The sequence below is a fragment of the Citrus clementina genome, unplaced genomic scaffold (genome assembly GCF_000493195.1).
Source record: "Citrus clementina cultivar Clemenules unplaced genomic scaffold, Citrus_clementina_v1.0 scaffold_6, whole genome shotgun sequence".
NCBI classification, from domain to species: Eukaryota; Viridiplantae; Streptophyta; class Magnoliopsida; order Sapindales; family Rutaceae; genus Citrus; species Citrus x clementina.
The window spans coordinates 4,688,177-4,707,066 of record NW_006262139.1 but is presented as its reverse complement, the minus strand read 5'-3'; the positions used below and the strand labels follow the sequence as shown (position 1 = coordinate 4,707,066).

The following is an 18,890-nucleotide window of genomic DNA, read 5'->3' as shown; positions in this document are numbered from 1 at the left end:
GGAAGAAAAGATCATTGTCAAATCAATATTTTATTGCTCAACAAAGTAGATGAGATTGATCACTTTAGAAATCATCAGTGGGGTCGTTTGTCTTGAAAAACTATATATAATAGTGTTGACAATGCATTGAATGAAAAAAGCCAAAAGTTTAAGAAGACCTGCTTGGAAAATCCCAGCCATAATATTGAAAAATACAATGTTTATAGCTTTACATATGCGGTTCAAGTGTATGGAGAAATTTTTTTAGATTACTTAGTTTTATAATAATGAATAATTAATGATATGTTTTATAACTTTATAACTTTGCTTGTTGCAAGCATGAATTTTTGAAGCGACTGAAGGGCAATCTTTAGAGTGGGTGTGAAAACTAAAAAGAAAATTCCCTGAATCGTGTAGTGGAAGCCCATTGCTTCTTCTCATCTTGTATATAACTACTTTCCATATTACTAAATACTAGATGATTATACTAACATAAAACTTGGGATTCTTTATGGCAAGGAAATATTTTACAAACCATCAAGCTAGATGCAAAAGAGAAAGCCACAAAATATTAGAACAATGTGGAGGATTACGTGCCGTATATCCTAAGTTGGGTCCGTAACGTGAATATCTTTTACGACGTCATAGCACGATTTAAAATATAATCAAAACTCGAAACTTTTTGGCTTGTTATTTATTCATTTTCAATGTTACTTTGTGGTTCATCAACCTTTAATCAATGCGCCACCATTATAAAGAAAACGGAGGAGCATCACGACACCACAACCCAACACCGCTACAACAAAATCCCGTTGAGGATGAGCTTGCTGCATATGACCATCTCGAATCTGCGGACGATTCTAATGACACATAGAATTCAGATGTTACTTCCTAATTTAAAATATTATTTCCTTTTCTCATATGTAAATGATTTTATCACTCTCTTATTAGTTTTTTTGTTTCTTGGTAATAGTCGAGGATAAAGTTTGATTATGATTATATCATTCAATGGATGAACAAGATTGATAGTTCCATTTCTAAACTAAGATTGGATTTTGAGGCAGAGCCTAAAGAACAACAACATTTTAGAGAAGCAGTCATTCGAATGTTTATGGCTTCGTATAATGATGGTTTATTCAAATGTTTATATGGTGATTCTTCAATTGGATTCCCTTATACGGTGAGGAAGTTTAACATGCAACAATTGCGTTCTTTTTGTATTTAATATGATATTAGTTTAATATATTCATCTTGGTGAAACGACAGGCCTCCAATGACCAAAGAGTGTACAGTGATGCTGGCGATCATAATGATCACACTCCCATGTCATTATATAGTTTTAATGGGGACGTAAGTGGTGACCGCATACATATCCTCATGGAGGCACCTTTTGGCATAAGTAAGTTTGGACGTCCGTACAAACTGTCGTATGTCTTTAACATCCTTTGTTAATTCCTTCTTTCAAGAGAGTAAGGAACATCAGGCCTCCACCCACACTTGAAATAATGGACCGTGAGATAGATGAAAGAATGAGTGTGGATATAAATCCACTTAGGGGCCTGGAAGATCCAAGGCTATTTAAGGAGTTCGATAAGTGGTTTGCTTGCAAAATCATAGTGGATCGCACCGTCCAACGGTCACATAAATTCTTTGAATACTTTTAGGCCATGCTTCAATGGGTTGGTTTGGTGACGAGATAAGTGTTGTTAAGTGTTATTTCTTGGAGTATTTTTTGATATTTTGTATTGTATTTTGTTCGAAATTGACATGTTTTTATTCCTTCATAGTATGTTCACACTTATTCATGATTGATCAATGAAAAGCAATGGCAGTATCCAAATGCCTTATCTCAACATGTTACGCATACGAACACATTTTTTTGGGTAATGAGTTTACGGAGCTTAATAATCATTGATTTTATTTCTTATCTCCTAATGCCTTAAAGCCTTATTAATTTCTTCATCTTCATGTAATATATCCACTAGGTGTTCTTGAAGCAATTATGGAATAACGGTGACTGTGATGTCCATTCATTACAATGTAGCAACAATTTGAATAGTTACATTGATGGGTGGGAAGACATAATGTTGAAACGGTTCATAGACGTCGACGTGGTGCGGAATGCTAGACTTTTTTTTAAAAAACAATTATAGACATAACAAAGACAATAAATCTATGATAAATTTTATATACATATGTTCATTCCTGTGAATTTGGGCGGCGATCATTGGATATTAGCTGGAGCGGACCTTCGCGCTAAGAGGATGTGGATCTATGACTTGTTAGTGACATTTCGCGACAGTAAAACGTACGTAGGTCAATTCAAGCCATTTGAAGTCATCTTCTCTCGATGGCTAGAAAATGTTGGATTCTACAATATCCGATATAAGTTGCAGAGTGTCGACCTTTGAAAAGTTGGAGTAGTTAGGGATATGCCACAACAAGAGGCTGGAAGTGGCGATTACGACTTTTTTTTATTGATGTTTATGATGTTCGGGCTCAGACTTGATTTTAGTAGTAGCTACAAGCAATACTTTAGGAAGAAAATTGATGTAGATATATTTAATAGTGATATTGGATTGTAAGCCATTGTAGTCATTCGAATGTTGATGTATGAATATTTTTTTTCTGATAAATACAATTTTTGTTATACTGAAATGTTTTGTCATAAGTAATTTTGGATATATTTTTACTAATTAATATGTAATCATAAACAAAGTAAAAATACTTCACTATATATAATTGTACAACACAAAAAATAAGAGTTCAAAATACATAATTACTTGGAATGATACAACTAATTTGGATTTGATGTAATGAGATTCTTACATCTCTTGCGGCTATGACCCAATTTATTACACCACCCATATTTTACAGTCATCTGGTTTACATCTTCACCGATAGAAGATATTCTAAGCTCTAGAAGACGATTAGGTGGTGGTGCTTCTTCCAATGGCTTAACCTTTATTTCTCAGATTTTCGCTAGAACTTCTCAATCTCCATGTTGCTAACTAACCCTACTTGTTGTGCATATGTCATCACTAATGATTCCTTGGAGTAAAAATTAGAACAAAAACTTATGTAATCCACCTGGACGGTTAGACAAACAGTAATTGCATGCACACAAACAAGCTGATCAAGTTTGAGTACTCTATAGGAGCAAGTCTTGTTACGTATGTCAACTATCCATTTTTCTGAATACCACCATCCAAAACATGGAATCGATGTTGAGACACAGGACAAACGGTCATTCTTTCGGTAAAAATTCTCCTCTCAACGACTATTTCATCTGCCTAGACGAGTACTCATTGATTAAGCGCCAATTTTCCTATCATAAAACCATTGCTACAATATTTTTCTAAAGTGATCAATAAGATGAGTAATAGGAAATTTTGCGGTTCCCTTATGAAAGAATTTACGCTCTCTGCGATATTGGTGGTAAGTATATTGTACTTCCTACCTTCAAACTCAGACCTTGCCCAATTACACGTATCCACATTATTCTTTAAGTAATCAACCGCACCCCAATGGAGCATCCACAACCCCTCAAATTATTTTTTAAATTCTTCGTGTCTGTATGCTTTTACTACATTTATAAAGACAGACCCAAATTCATCCCAAACAGCTTTAGATATCCTGAATTTTGATTTTATGTTACCTTTGACGTAGTGAAAACAAATGCCATGGGCAGCAGTGCGAAATACTTTTAGATCTTAATGACAGTGCATCGATCAAAGATAATTACCAACTTTGTCCTATCGTCAATCACTCCATGTAACTTCGTCATAAACCATTCCCAAGAATTATTATTTTCTAAATCCATGACTCCAATGACTAATGGATACAGTTGATTATTTCCATCCAGCCATGTTGCCACAAACATACTTATACGATATAGCCCCTTTAGATAAGTATCATCTACAAGAATCACTAGCCTGATACACTGTATGAAATACTTGATGGAAGATCCAAGAGCTACAAAGTAGTATAAGAAATTATCATTTTCATCTCGCTTGAGGCGAGTAACTGTACCCTTATTTGCTTTGGTCAAAATGTGAGAGTATTTAACAAGTAAGTTGTATGACTCTGTAGGGTTCCTTCATACTATTTTAAGACCAACTTCTTTAGTCTGATATGTCTACTGATATATTAACTAGACATTATATTCATGCTGCATGTCTTCTTTAATGTCATTCGTTGTGTATATTTGTTTATCTTGGATAAAATTATCCGTAATAATATGACCAACAACTTAACTCCTTACTTGACAAAGACCACCAAGTAACACCTCATTACAATAAGTGTGCACATTGTTAACTCTTCTCACTACCCAAAAAACATTTTGCTTATTCAAATTTCTCGTTACTTGAATATGCCATTTACATCATTTCGAAGAACAATGGGCCTCAAAGTGTGTCGTTGTAGACTGCAATTTTGAAATCAAATTTATCCCTCAAGGCAACTTTGCGCAATTTCATTATTAACTCATTCTTCTTAGCGAGCAACATACCACACAAATATCATCAGAATTACAACTTCTAACTAAGTCTGGAGCAACTAAGTTTGAAGGCAAAACTGAAGCAAGACTTACGAGGGGGATAATTGTTATCCTCCTCCTCGAACTGGCCATTGGAGGAATCAGTCGGTTGTCTCTATTATTAATAAGAATATCATACTGATGCTTATCCTCATTATTGATAGGAATACAAAAATGACTGACGCCTCTATCATCAACTAGACTATTAAAGTGAGTGTCCCTCAAATTATTGTATAGTTCCACATAAACACCATCAGCTTCTGTGTTGCTGATGTCATCAACATGATCATTATTATTGTGGAAATCATTATTTTGGAAGGGAGAGTGACGTTACTCTAACGATTTTGTTAGTGGTAACACCTCTTCTTTAACATCCACTGACGTAATGTCATTACCATCAATAATGTCATTGTTTTCGTGGAGTGGAGAGTAATGTTGCAACGACATCATCTATGACATCACTTATTCTGCAATATCAAGGCAAAAATTATTTAATCTAAAAAAAGTTTCAATTTCTACAAGTGGCTCAAGATCTTGGGTCGAAATTTAAAGAGATGTGGTAACAAATATAGGGATGCATTCATAGTTGATCACATCAGAGGTCAAATGTAGCACATCATTGACCATTTCATCATTAAATATGTCCATAGGTAGTGAACATGCACGATAAATTGTGTTACTAGACCTCAAATTTATTTTCACCATAATACTACATTCATTAGGATTTATTTGTAAAACTCCATACAACCTTGCCAAAAACTGATCAAATGTATAATCTCTCCGCGCCAAAAAAGTTGTATTCTTAGTATTCATGTACTCCATACACCCATCTGCTAATGTTTCCCACCAACCATCGTAACACAATTGAAGCGCAACTGAATTCTTAAGCCTGAAAATCATTAAAATAAAATAAAAGAAATAAGATTACATACTACAAAATATGATAAAGTTAATAGGCGGCACATTCTATACGAATGTCGCACATATTGTGATTATGTGCGATAGTGAGGCAGGTGCCTATCGCACTTAAATTCAGGAAAATATTTTGTTTGACCATGTGATAGAACAAAGTAAACAGAATTGAATTTGATTCGTCTCTTTATAAGCTTCGAAATGGTATATTATACGTCCAAAACAGATATATGTAGTCTAAGTTGTGACTTCCAAAAAGTATTCGAAGATCTAGTGAGACATGATGATTTAGTGAGACAGGCAGTGGGACAGGTGCCTGTCGCACATAAACATAGTGTTGATTATGTGCGACAGGTTCCGGTCCCACTACCTATCTCATTAAGCCAGCCTGTATCACTAAATATGAGTTTCGTTTTTTATTCGAATTTCTTTGATTTTTAATATTTTTTTATTTCTCTACTCAAACTAAGTGCTTTAACAAATTACATTATTTTATGAATAAAAAATAACAACATTTACAATAAAATTATGACAATTTTGAACCTAAACACTAAACTTAGTACATAAAGAATATATTGTGCAAGAACACACACTAACCTTAAGAAGTTTCCTAATTGATGATTATATCTTTAGTTATACAATACTTGTTTGATGAGATTTGGTGATTTGTTGAGAGTGATGATGCTTGGTGATTTGTTGAGAGTGTTGAGAGTGTCAGTGGATTTTCAAGAATGACATTTGTTTGTAAATTTGTGTAAAGTGATGAGGACTATTTGGTCTAAAAACCTAGTATTTGGCTAGTTATGATAGGAAAAAGTTTGGGGGCTAAATTCAAAAATTGAAAAATCTCACTCCTCACTCTAAAAGTGGGTGGGATTCCCACTCCCACCCTTAAATAAGCATGTAAATACTGAAGTGGGACGACTCCACACTCCTCATTTCCACTTCAGTAAGTAAATAAACCCTTATTTTAGTACCCATTTTTCTTTGTAGTATTGACCAATTAAAAGCGTTAGTTGTTAAGTTAGTAATGATGTAAGATCTTTGCAGAATAAAATATGTTATTGGATAATTATTCTTTTAGTTCTCATATTTAAAATATTTTAATATATTTTTGTTGATAAATATGTTATATTCCTACTTTTACTTCTTCTTTACATCAATGTTATTGGAAATATTAATAAAAAATAATTTATTAAATTAACCTTAAAAGTAACATATAAATTTACACAAACTTTTATATTATTATTTATTTTTGGGATTAATTTCATATATTATTTCTTATTAAATAATTATCAGTAAAATTGTTGTAACGATACATTTTTTCATAAATAAATTAATTAATGTTAGGAATATTGTTGAATAGATATTATTGTTAAAAAAAGAAAGTAAGAGTAAGATTGTAGTATATTTATATAAAAATAAAAATGTAATATATTTAACAATATGAGTGTTTTGAAATATTTTTTAAAATATAAAACTAAATAAAAATTTATTATCCTTAGTTATGTGATTCACAATTTATTATCCTTAGTTATGTGATTCACAATTTATTATCCTTAGTTATGTGATTCACATCTTTTACTACAAAGATTGATTACATATATATTCATTAAGAAATATCTGGTCACATTGGCCATAGTGGTTGTCTTTGTTTTAAATGATTTTTGAATTGACATGAAGAGAAAGAAGATATTTCGGAGCCATGCATTTATAATAAATTCAGTTTGCTCATGAAAATGCTACACTCAGGAGTTTTGGGCTATATAAATTGTCGGGGTAAAAGCTCATTTAGTCCCTATATTATAAGGTTAGTGCCCGTTTAGTCCTTATATTTTTAAAAATAACTTACAACATCTCTGTCGTTAAACTATTGACACCCTTACGGTTACTTTTTGTTTCTTTTGACTTGCTTTTATAATATTACCCTCTTACAATAATGTTTCTTTTTTTGAACATTAATAAAAAAAATAAATTAACAATTTAACCCAAAAAACAAAATAAACACAAAAGGAATATATATTAATTTTTGTGGAAGCTCACGCATGACCAAAAAAATTTATATTCTGTAAAAAAAATTAAATTACCAATTTTTGGACATTAATAAAAAATTAATATATTATCTCCTCAATAGAGTATTTCAAAAAAATTAATGTTAATTCTTTTTATTTCCATTTTATATTGTTTGGGTGAAAATGGTAATTTAATTTTTTTATTAATGTCCAAAAAAATTATTGTAAAAGGGTAATATTGTAAAGCAAATAAAAAAAAAATAAAAAGTAACTGTAAGGGTGTTACTAGTTTAACGATAGAGATATTTTAAGGTATTTTTAAAAATATAGAGACTAAACGGGTACTAACCTTATAATATAGAGACTAAACGAGTTTTTATCCTAAATTGTCGTGCATGTTTAAAAACACAAAAGCCTAGATGAGACGTGCCTATAATGAAAAAAATATTTATCGAGGGCGATATGGGCCCATATCATGTCAAATTCAGTTGATTTTGTGAAGAATTTTAAAAACTAATAAAATTTATTTATTATTATTCATGGTCCTGTAATCTATTAAACATACTTTTAATATTTTAAAAAAAATTTACCTGTTTAATATTTTTGGCACTACCTACGTCAAGTGTAGTCAGTTCTATTTTGAACATACAAATATTTAATTTGAAAATATAATAAATACAATATAGTTTTAGTAATTTTGTCATCTTTGCCAACCCAAATCCATTATTTCGTGTGCTTTGCAATTGTGTAAAAAATTACCACTCGGCCCACTTCTAAATATGCACTTCTTATTTGCCCTATATTGAAAATCTTTCAAATTATTCTCAAATTAATTTGTTTAACCCAAAAAATATTTTCTTTCAATCACATATAGGATGTTCGATCCATGGGTCTCTCTAAGTTATATTTAATATAACTTATAACCACTAAAAGGAAAGAAAAATATAGCATTAATCCCACGTATTAGCCAACTTGCATGTTACTTATTTTTACATTATTTTTGTTTATTCTAAGTTACAATAAATATAACTTAAAGATTGCATTAAAAAATTATTTACCATTCTAATTGCAAAATTACCTAAAATTGAAGCTGAAAATTTTTGGAAATGACACTCGAAGAAATTGAATAAGCTATGTAAATAAATTGATAAATAAGGGTATTTTTAAAAATAAATGGGATTAATTAAAAAAATAATGATAGGAATCTCAATATCTCAATTTATATTTTAACTAATGTAGCATTAATCTATTAAATGGAATAATGGTAATTAATTCATTATTCAAAAATAGATGAGTGATACATATTGTTGGGAAATTGAAATCCAACTCTAACATGATTAATTAATTAAAAAGTGAGATTGAGGAGATAAATTGAATGGATCAGATATATCACTACTATTTGGTTTGTCCATTCAAATCGAATCCAACTTAAGTAAATTCCTGTTTGGTATTAAAGTTGGACATGTATACCTTAAAAGTTAAAGCAACGAAGTGTTTTGGTAAACATTATTTGCTATAACTTAGAAACTAAGTTGATTTGATCCACCACTTATATAATGAAAAACCTATAATATTTTTGCTGTTTTTATCAAAATTATTATTTTAAAATCATATTTACTATATACTATTAATTTTTATTTTATAAAAAAAGATTTTTTCTATAGCAACTATACCTTAAAGTTACAATACTTTAATACTAAACATGACTTAAGAGTGGACTAATTTAGACTAGATCGTGAATCCCCTATGTGTAGCGTCGATGTTGCAAATCAAAGGCATACTTTGGAGTAATTTGTTATGAAAGATTAAAGACTTTGCTTCTTTCAAATCTGTATATAATAATGGCAACCAAGTAGAAAACAACATTACAATTTTCTACAACAATTTTCACATAAACTCTCACCGTAGTCCAAACAAAGCTCATAGTAATATTGCATTTACTACACCATGCAAAAAAGAAAAAACTGAACACAAGAACCGTGCAAGATGGTCCACCATAAAAGATGTTGCAATTTTTGCTTCTTATAGCTTCCAATATATACCCAATCTATGCAAGATGCCAGCTACTACTCCCCAGAATGTGATTTCGGCAAATATCACATACAAGAGGGTCCCTAGCCTCTCTGAGTTCCAGACATGGATAAACAAATGATTTTGGATCCAATTAACCTGATAAAATTGTAGGTTTTGCATATTGATTAGATCTGTTTTAATGAAGTTTAACCATTAAAATTAAGAGAAATATAAAACATTACTAATACTTACAAGTGTGTTATCTGGGTTCTTATAGTACCATCCATTTACAAATCCTGCTAGGATACCTTGTGCTCCAAGCACGAAAACAAGCATCGCATTCATCCCAATCCATTTCAGGAATAAAAATGGAGTTCGTAATTCCCAAACATCCATCTGTTCATTTAAAACGCTGCTTGGATTAGTTATTCTTAAGATCAGTGGTAATTGAAAGCCTAATTTGTCGGATTTGTTAGAAGTAATACCAGAACATATAATGCAGAGAATACAATACCAGCCGCACCAGCTGTGAAACATACATAGCTGAAGCTGTACAGCTGCTTGTTAATAGGAATAGCTGCAAATAAAACAAAGGTGAAATTTCAATTTTAGCAACAAAAATTGAGCCTAAAGTATTCAAACACATGATTAAGAAAGCTCACCATTTGTAAAATGAAGAATGGTGGCTATTATAAGTAAGCCAAACCCCATCGAGACCCAGTGCTTGAGCCTCGCAGAGTGACCCTGGCAAAGACCCCCACATTAGTATGAATTAAAACTGCACATAGTGCAGAGTAAATGTAACATCATGAATTTCTGACCTTGAAATGAATCAAAACATGTCCATAGTGAATACCAATTGTGCCAGAGAGAATAGCTGAGATTGTACTAGACAAGATGTTACAAAATGAAAAACAATAATTAGGTTCTTATTTGGCTTGAAATAAAGTTCACACAAGCAGTGTAGATGATTGAATAATAAACCTCAATAAGCCTTCAGGTTCAAATGGAGCGCGGCACCAACTTGGAGCATCCTCGCGCAGAGGGCCAGAATTTGGAGAACTAAGCGTGCAAGCCTACAATTTTATATTATGATTTTTATCATTAGCAAGTTAGATAGCTAAACAAATTATGAAGCAATGACATCAATAATCGGAACAAACCAATGACATTAATAATCGGAACAAACCTCTAATCGCGACCAAACAGGGTCAGAGTACAGATGGTTTATGCCCCAAAGCTCTCTATCAACATAACCAACGGCGTTACATGCAGGACCTAAGTGTCCTCTCATCCCACATTTAACCTGAAAATGTCAAATTGAAATTTAAAAGTAGCAGTATATAACTATTCATTTTGCATTGAACTTTTGGCACATTACTTACGATGTATTTCTTAACTCCATGATCGCTGTGTTCCGAAAAACTCCAATTTGGGACATATAGTGAGTATGTTGTGATAATGTATATGACAAATGCGATGAATCCTCCAATCCTAAATCCCAGATTGATAATTAATTACAAAATGTAAATATGTAATAATACAAATTAATTTTCTGCATGGTTTTTGTTTATTTTGGTTACCATTGCCACTGATATGCAGTGAAAATTGAGAGGTGCCGAGGTTCCAGGACATTAGGTCTTCTCTTGGTGGTTAAGGTCTCAATTAGAGCAACGACTACGTACACTAATGCTATTCTCTGCTTGCAACAAGTAACAATAAACTCAAAAGCAATGTCAGTTATTTTTATGTAGGCTTAATTTTATTATTATTGAGCTATATATAGAGTGCCATGTTGACGTCAGCATAAAATCTTATATAGATGTGCACTTTCAAGGTCGTGTCTGCAGAAAGTCCATAGCTGAGCTGTTCATAAATATATAGTAAAAGGTTGGTAGAAAAACCTGGAGAATGCCACACCATCGAATGTGCTTCATGTCAACTCCGTATGAGAGAGCATCAGGGGCGTGTGAGTATCCTCCTGAACCAATCCAACTCCCACATTATCTTTAGTCTTCCTAATTTTCTCATTATTTATTTGCCATCCAAATGTCTCTTTCACTCCCAAAAAAAAAAAAATTATTATAACTATGCTACTGTTAATCTCTAGTCCAAAGGTGGGCACAAATCTAGCCGGACTTATTGTTATATTATACTTAAATTCATTGAAAATCTGAACCCAACCAACAAATAGTTTCGAGTTGAATTGGTTAAGTAGGACCCTAGATTTAATTGATGAAAAAGCTTATTTCCCCAAATTAATAAGGATAAAACTAGTGGCCGAGGGACAAGCAGGATAGCTCCCCCCCTAATTTAAAAATTTCAGAAGATATTTTCTTTTTAATTCAGTTACATTATAAATTTGACTCCATAACTAATTAAACACATTTAATTTAAGTTCAAGATATTTTAAATAAATTCAAGTTTAAAATTTATTTTAGAAATCACATAAATCCAGTTCGATTTGATTTTCTTACTACGCCATCAGTTTTTTTAACTTTATGCCAAAAAAAAAAAAATATCAATAGTACCGAAACTCTCTCCAAGTGATGGCAGTTAGGGTCAGCAAGCGCCTGACCATGGCTTATACAGGCCGGGATTTTTCATAGCCCGGATATTTTAAAAAATAATAATTTTTTTGCTATGGAAGCGGTAGTGTTTATGAGTCAATCCTCCGAAATCATTAGTCAGCATGCTTTCTCAACTTTTCAAGCACTTGAAAGTTTCTTTATAATATCTGAGCGAATTAATTGTATTATCCATACTAACCAATTGATAAATGACACATCATTTGAGATAAATTTTTTAAATAATAAATTTAGAATATTTAATACTACTCTTCATTTTAATTTGACATGTATACAACGTACGTACTGAAATTTGATTGCTTAGCCACTATTTCACTTAGCTCCCTCAACTTCATATAACAATTTTAAAATATTTTTTAATAGTTAGACTTTTTTTAAAATTTTTAAATGAGAAAAGGACACCTACACCCTACAGTAATAGAGACCCTTAAATTTTTAATAAAAGAACATCAAGACCCTATTTTGACTATAATTCCTTTTGACTCTATTAATTCAAAAAAATTAACTCAAATGTTTTAAAAAATAGAAATATAATATTAAAATAAATATATAAAATTTTAAATTATTTTCAATATTATATAAAAATAATTTTTATATTATTAATACATGAGATATATTTTATTAATTTTAAAATCTGTTTAGCCCAAAGATTTATTTAAATTTTTTTATAATAAATACAAATATATTATTAAAATAAATATAATAATTTACGTTTTAAAAATTATTTTATTTATAAAATATTATAATATTATTAGTCTACTAGATAAATTAAAATATTAAAATTATATTTGTATTTATTGAAAAACTTTAAAGTCAATTTTTTATTCCTATCTACAAATGATATTATATTCAAAATGAGGTCTTGGCGTTGCTTATTGAAAACTTGGGGTCTATTTGACTATTTTTCCAAACCTTAGGGTGTGGATGTCTTTTTTCCTTTTTAAATTGTTTTCATGGGCTATTCGATTGGTTTTCTTTTTTTAATTATAAATAGTGCATTTAGAATAAAAAATAAGTGATATTATGTTTATTGAGTTGGAGTACAATAAAACATTTCTATAGTAATATTCTATATAGGAAAAAAAAAACTCCATTTAGTGAAAAAAGATAATGGTCCTAATTTTTGGGCAAACTTATAAATAAAAATAAATTTCACATTACAATAAATTATATTTATTCTAGATCTTGTCTTAAGGAGCTTGTCTCTATGTAGTAATAATTATCTCTATATTGTAAAAATATGTGTTGTGTTAGATTAAATGAACTTGCCTCTACCTAGTACACTTAGGTAATGAGAGAAAATTATTAAAGAGATTGCTAATATTTAGAGATTTTAAAGTTGATTTTGCATATTTCTAATAATAGTACATAGATACATGTACTAACTTTTTGATATATTTGATTTGACATTCTCTATTAATAAGTTATTAATGTAATAGTGCATACTTATATATTCTTACTATAAGGATAATTAAATCAAAAAAATAATTTTTGTAGTTACAACTTTATTAAGTTACAACCCCTTCATAGTAATAAATTAGTTTGGTTTCAACATTATGACCACAAAGATGTTTTATTGTACTTAATTTATATCTTTATTGATGTGTTATTAATAGAATTTTACTATTTGAATTATAAATATTAAATTTAATAATAACTATTACTTGAGTCACATTAGTTCGAATACAAATTAAGTATCCTAATTAAATAAACATAATATTTTTGATAAAAAAAATTGTATTTGGAAAATGAAAAATTAAAATTTAAGATTAATAACCAAGCCCAGGCCCAGCTTCAAGTTTTCAATGTAGGCAAGCCCAGGAACAGGCCGTTCCGGGCTGGCTTTTTTGCCATTTCCATCTCTCTGCTTCACTGAGTACTGAGTAGTGCTCTGCAACTCCGCCACAAACCTAAATTGTCACTCCCCTCCTCTGGATTTTGACTTTTCGCTTTTACTTTTAAATTAGTTTATTATTTTTTTTAAAATTTTAATATTATTTATTAATGGCTTATTCCACAATTTTTATTCTAAATAATATGGCATGGTTATCAACTATCTAGTTTGGATGATTTTTAAAATTTTTTTAATGTAATTTATTGTACAATTTTTTAATGCATATATTGAGTGCTGCCCCGGATAATTTTTGTTTTTCTTTTTAAGAAATTTTTGAATATATATGTAATTACTCTTATTTGACAATACTTATGAACAAAATTGGATTTCACATCACTTATAAGACAATCTATGTATCACAAATATAAATGCAGTATTACTTGTAAAATTACTTTTGACTTTGTCATTACCTTGCAAGATAATTCCCCAAAATAGAAGCTTCAGCGTCCTAAAAATTATCTTCTTAACTGCACCATTGATCTTAGGAACTTTCTGCAATATTAAGATAAACTATATAAATTTGTTAACTTCTCTGCATGACTGACCAGAATTTATCTGCATCATTTTCTTTCTCAATAATATTAAAATAACCGCGAGTCATTAATTAACTGAAGAAAGAGACGGAAAATTAAAGAAATAAGTAGATTGAAAAATAATAAATTAAGAGGAAGTATTGGGACCTTGAGAGCGAGTGCGATTGCAACCCCAACAATGAAGAGAAAGAATGGCATCACAAAGTCAGCCAGCGTGCAGCCATTCCATGGCGAGTGATCAATGCGTGCATATGCACCCCCAGCATCGTCTACTAATATCATCAACTGCGTATATACCCACTAGAATTTAACTGCATCTCTCATAGTTTTTTTCCTCCAATGATTGGTATATAGGCCGAAAGATCAAACAATTTTACTTAGTGAACCACTGGTGTGGGAGGTGAAAAGATAAAGAATCAATTTAAATTTGTTCATTTAAAAATAACAAAAAATTAAAAAAATTAAAAAAAACTCTTAATCTCTGACACACGTAACATATCTGTATTGAGTTGAAAAATTTTTCAATGCAACTAACTAATAAAATGATGACATACTTTTTGTTAATATATATGTTATGATTCTATTAGCAGATTGTTGTTTATTTATTTCAATTACAAAAAAGGTTTGAAATGAGACGAGAGACCTCCTTCAATAAACAACAAACCTGCCCTTACTACTACTATTCAATCTCGCGTGATTATTTCCGGCCAGCCGAACTACGCACATAAAAAAATAAAAAATAAAAATAAAGGTTACGCATATGTTAAGAAACTCACCACAACAGTAAGACCTCTAAATGCATCCAAGGTTGCAACTCTCTTACTCTTCTGCTGCAGAAGCTGTTGCAGCTGCAGCTCTCCTTTCTGTTCATCCTGCACTTCACTCCTCTCCAGCCCTTTCTCCTTGTTTATGCCATTTTCACTGTCTTTACCATCGTCTTGTTCTTGTTCAACAAGTTGGGTACGCCCTAACCCTTCTTCCACTATCCTAAGATCAGCCATAATAATACTTGATGCTCAAACCTTAAATTAACTGATAAGCTTATAATGTGTGGTGATAATAAGGATATATAGTGGCAGTGACAGCAGTTTGACACATATAGAAGAGCAATAGAGACAAGAAAATGATCGGACGGCCGACATTAATTGGTTGGCTTCTCAATGGCAATAACCCACAACTGTGGATGTGAGACAAATTAGAAATATACTACTAGGATTCGAACAAATCAAAGGCCAATACATTAAGACAGATAAGTAGTCCAGGATTCCATTGTGGGTGGCCAGTAATCGTCAAGTTGGATGCTTTTGTTGATTTATTTGAATTATATTTACTTTGACTACTAATTGTAGCCGGTTTTTTTTATTTGGCCTTTCAACTTATTAGGAATGTCATGTAGCGGCATCGTTGCCCTGCCGTTATGCCTTTCCTTTAATTACAATATAACTACTGATCATTAATAATAAAAGAAATTATTGAATCTCTTATTAGAGTAGTTTCCTATGGGGAAATTTTGATTTTTTAGAATTGGCTGAATTGAGTGAAGCTATTGGCACCCCTTCATTATTCTTGTAAAATCCATTTTCAAATAGAATTATAGTTAAAGACAAAGAAGAATTAAATACTTATAGATTTTTTTTTTGCCAACAAATTACTTACATTCATAATCAATCTTTTTTTTAAAAATTTTTTACTACCTATTACTTCCAATCTAACTTAAATAAATTGTAAAAATTTAGAATAATTTATTTTTCTTTTTCAATTACTTATTAATTAAATATTTTTGTACAAAAGATTACTTTAAAACTAAAATATGAAATGTGTTATTTAAGTTAATGATTAACATTCAAAACTTCATTATTTAGAAAAAATTTTAATTTGTGGGTAGGATAAAATAATTTTTTTTAAAAAAATAGTACAATATTACTTTGAGTTTTAACAATAAAAAAATTAAATGAAAAACTAGAAGAGTGTCCTTAAAAAAAGAGAGAGAGATTTTCATAAATAAAATAATTATAACTAAAAAAGTGGTTTCATGAGGAGATTAGACGGGTGCCAATAGTCCAACTCGGCTGAATTTATTTCTAAATATTTAAAAAAATTTCAATCACAAAATGCACATGAGAGTATTCGAACCTCTCCCACGTTAATGACAGAGAGGATTTATTACTAAGCCATTGAGTGCTGCCACCCAATTTTCCTAAGCTAGTTGTTTCTAATTAGGCTCTAGTTTTGTATATTCTACTTGTGTGGAGTCAAAAGTTTTAGGAAGAAGATTGATGTATCACGATATTTTAGGATTTTAGGAATTTATTATTTTAGGCCTTTTAACTCCAATGGGAGACAAGATCCGTTGGAATCTCTAAGGTGACATATTGTTCCGATTATGTTGCTTGAAGAGCACACTGGTCCAATCGAGATGACTGGACATATCCTTTGGGATCAGGTCTTTTAGTTGAGATCAGAGTTCTAATACTCCGGGTGAAAGAGTTAGGTCTTTGATATAGTTTGTATGGGCTAATGAGAGGCATAGAAGATTCACTGATCTGAGCTGAATCAGGGACATAAGAATATTCAACAAGGTTTTCTATTTTTGAGGCAAGGTGTTTAGTACAGTTTTTTGGAAGAGAAAGTGATGAAGAAAGAATAACAGGAGCAAGATTTTCTAAGTTGGATGAAAAAGCCATTCGAGAGAAGTTTTTCCTCTATTTACCAATTAAACAGACAGATCTCATATTTACCACTTCATGCTAGGCTCTGCTAGACTCTGCTAGGCTTTGCTAGGCTCTAATACCACTCGGTTCAAGGAGTACCAACATGCAGTCATTGGCACTGTCCTGACCACTCTACACGCAGGAAGTGTTCTTTTGACTTTCTATCCTAATTTCAATCTCTCTCTTGATGATCCCAACCTACCCACAACTTTAAAAGTTCAGATTCAACTGCAAGGAGCTGAACAAACAGTCTCGTAAAAAATGGGAACGTTACACCACTAGCTGGTGTATCGATTACAAAACCATGCACTTGACCTTCCCACACCACAAACTTCATCTGATGCCTTAATGATTATTGCTAATTCAGAAACCATCCCTTCAATAGTCCAAATCCAAAGGCAAATCCAAAGGCAAGAGCTTCTTAAGCTTATGCCTCTTGAGTGGTTATCCAATTATGAAAAATTCCACCAGAATTCCTAACTTGTTCAAACTTCTAACGCTCTCTTTGAAAAAAGAACTGATGGAACGGTTAGGATGACCTTCCAGCCACCCATTGAACAAACACCACCCAGAGCTTCTTTCTGTTACTCTTCTATGATTACCGCTGTTCCAACAGCACAGGAAAACATTCCCATCAATGGATTTGCTTCTGATGGCTATCCGATTTATCCGGATAAGATTAATGGTCATTTTCTATGGGATGTTCTTAAATATAAGTGTGCAACCCAAGAGGGCGGGGGTGAATTGGAAATTTAAAATTTATCCTAGCAAATCCACACAACAAGTAATCTAATGTCTTAATAAAAATTGAAAGCAATAAGTTCAAGAAAAGCACAATAATTAAAGAGTAAGGGAGAAGAGAAACAAACACACGAATTTTTACGTGGTTCGGCAATCCTCGCCTACGTCCACGCCTCCAAGCCATCCAAGCTTGAGGATTTCACTATCCAAGCCTTTCCAAGGCTTCAACAATTACAATTGACTTCGAGGTGTCAATAAACCTTTACAACAAAGAGATTATCTCTTAATCTCTTCACTCAAGTGTCTCACACACTCAAACTCTTACAATTGAGATGAATAAATGAAGGTTACAATGAAACTCACTCAATGAGTAGATATTCAAAAATGAAGAACAAGAAAAGATTCAATGTTTGTATTTCGCAAGTTTGAAGGCTCAAGATATCACGTGTACTTTTTGTTTTTGCTTGTTGGAGAGACTCAAAATGAGTCGGATTTGAATTCTTATAGTTTGAGCTCAAAAACTAGCCGTTACTCACATTCTGGGCGTATCCGGTTTGCCGTTTATGGAATCTGGTAAGCCGAATTTATGTTACCGTTAAGGCAAAAATTTGAATTTTGCCTATCCAGCTTGCCGGTTACGAAATTCGATAAGCCGTTTGCGTTCTGGATGCTTACTACCCCGTATCCGATTTTCTGGTTTTTATATCCAGTAAGCCGCTTGCTATAGTAACCTGCTACAGTGAAAAGTTTCCCAAATTTTTAGTTTGACCCCAAAACTTTATAAAACTGTAGTATGGCCCAAAACATTATGAAACTTTGCAAATAGGTCCAATTTCAGAATTTCTAAGTAATGCTTTGTTAATCCCAAAACTTTTTGAAATTATGATTTCGCCCAAATTTTGTGAAATTATAGAATGACCCAAAAACATTTAAATAGTTTCAAATAGGTCCAAATCCGAAATTTAAAATA

General features: G+C 31.5%; 1 protein-coding gene across 1 annotated transcript; it reads right to left on the bottom strand.

Moving 5' to 3' along the window:
* Positions 1–9,462: 9,462 nt before the first annotated feature.
* On the bottom strand, positions 9,463–15,469 carry LOC18040086 (heparan-alpha-glucosaminide N-acetyltransferase). Its single transcript, XM_024182483.1, has 13 exons — positions 15,245–15,469; positions 14,616–14,753; positions 14,346–14,427; positions 11,358–11,434; positions 11,043–11,152; positions 10,839–10,947; positions 10,643–10,759; positions 10,438–10,529; positions 10,275–10,341; positions 10,116–10,197; positions 9,939–10,030; positions 9,706–9,849; positions 9,463–9,609 (listed from the first exon to the last, which is right to left on the bottom strand). Exons 1-13 carry the CDS (start codon positions 15,467–15,469, stop codon positions 9,463–9,465), a joined length of 1,482 nt encoding a protein of 493 aa, XP_024038251.1.
* Positions 15,470–18,890: the final 3,421 nt, after the last annotated feature.

Excerpts from the sequence above, each read along its gene's own strand:
- LOC18040086 (XM_024182483.1), bottom strand. The coding sequence starts at position 15,469 with ATGGCTGATCTTAGGATAGTGGAAGAAGGGTTAGGGCGTACCCAACTT. Across the intron at positions 14,754-15,244 it reads TTAGAGGTCTTACTGTTGTG|TTGATGATATTAGTAGACGA; the intron begins GTGAGTTTCTTA and ends GTATATACGCAG. Across the intron at positions 10,342-10,437 it reads GAACCTGAAGGCTTATTGAG|TACAATCTCAGCTATTCTCT; the intron begins GTTTATTATTCA and ends CATCTTGTCTAG.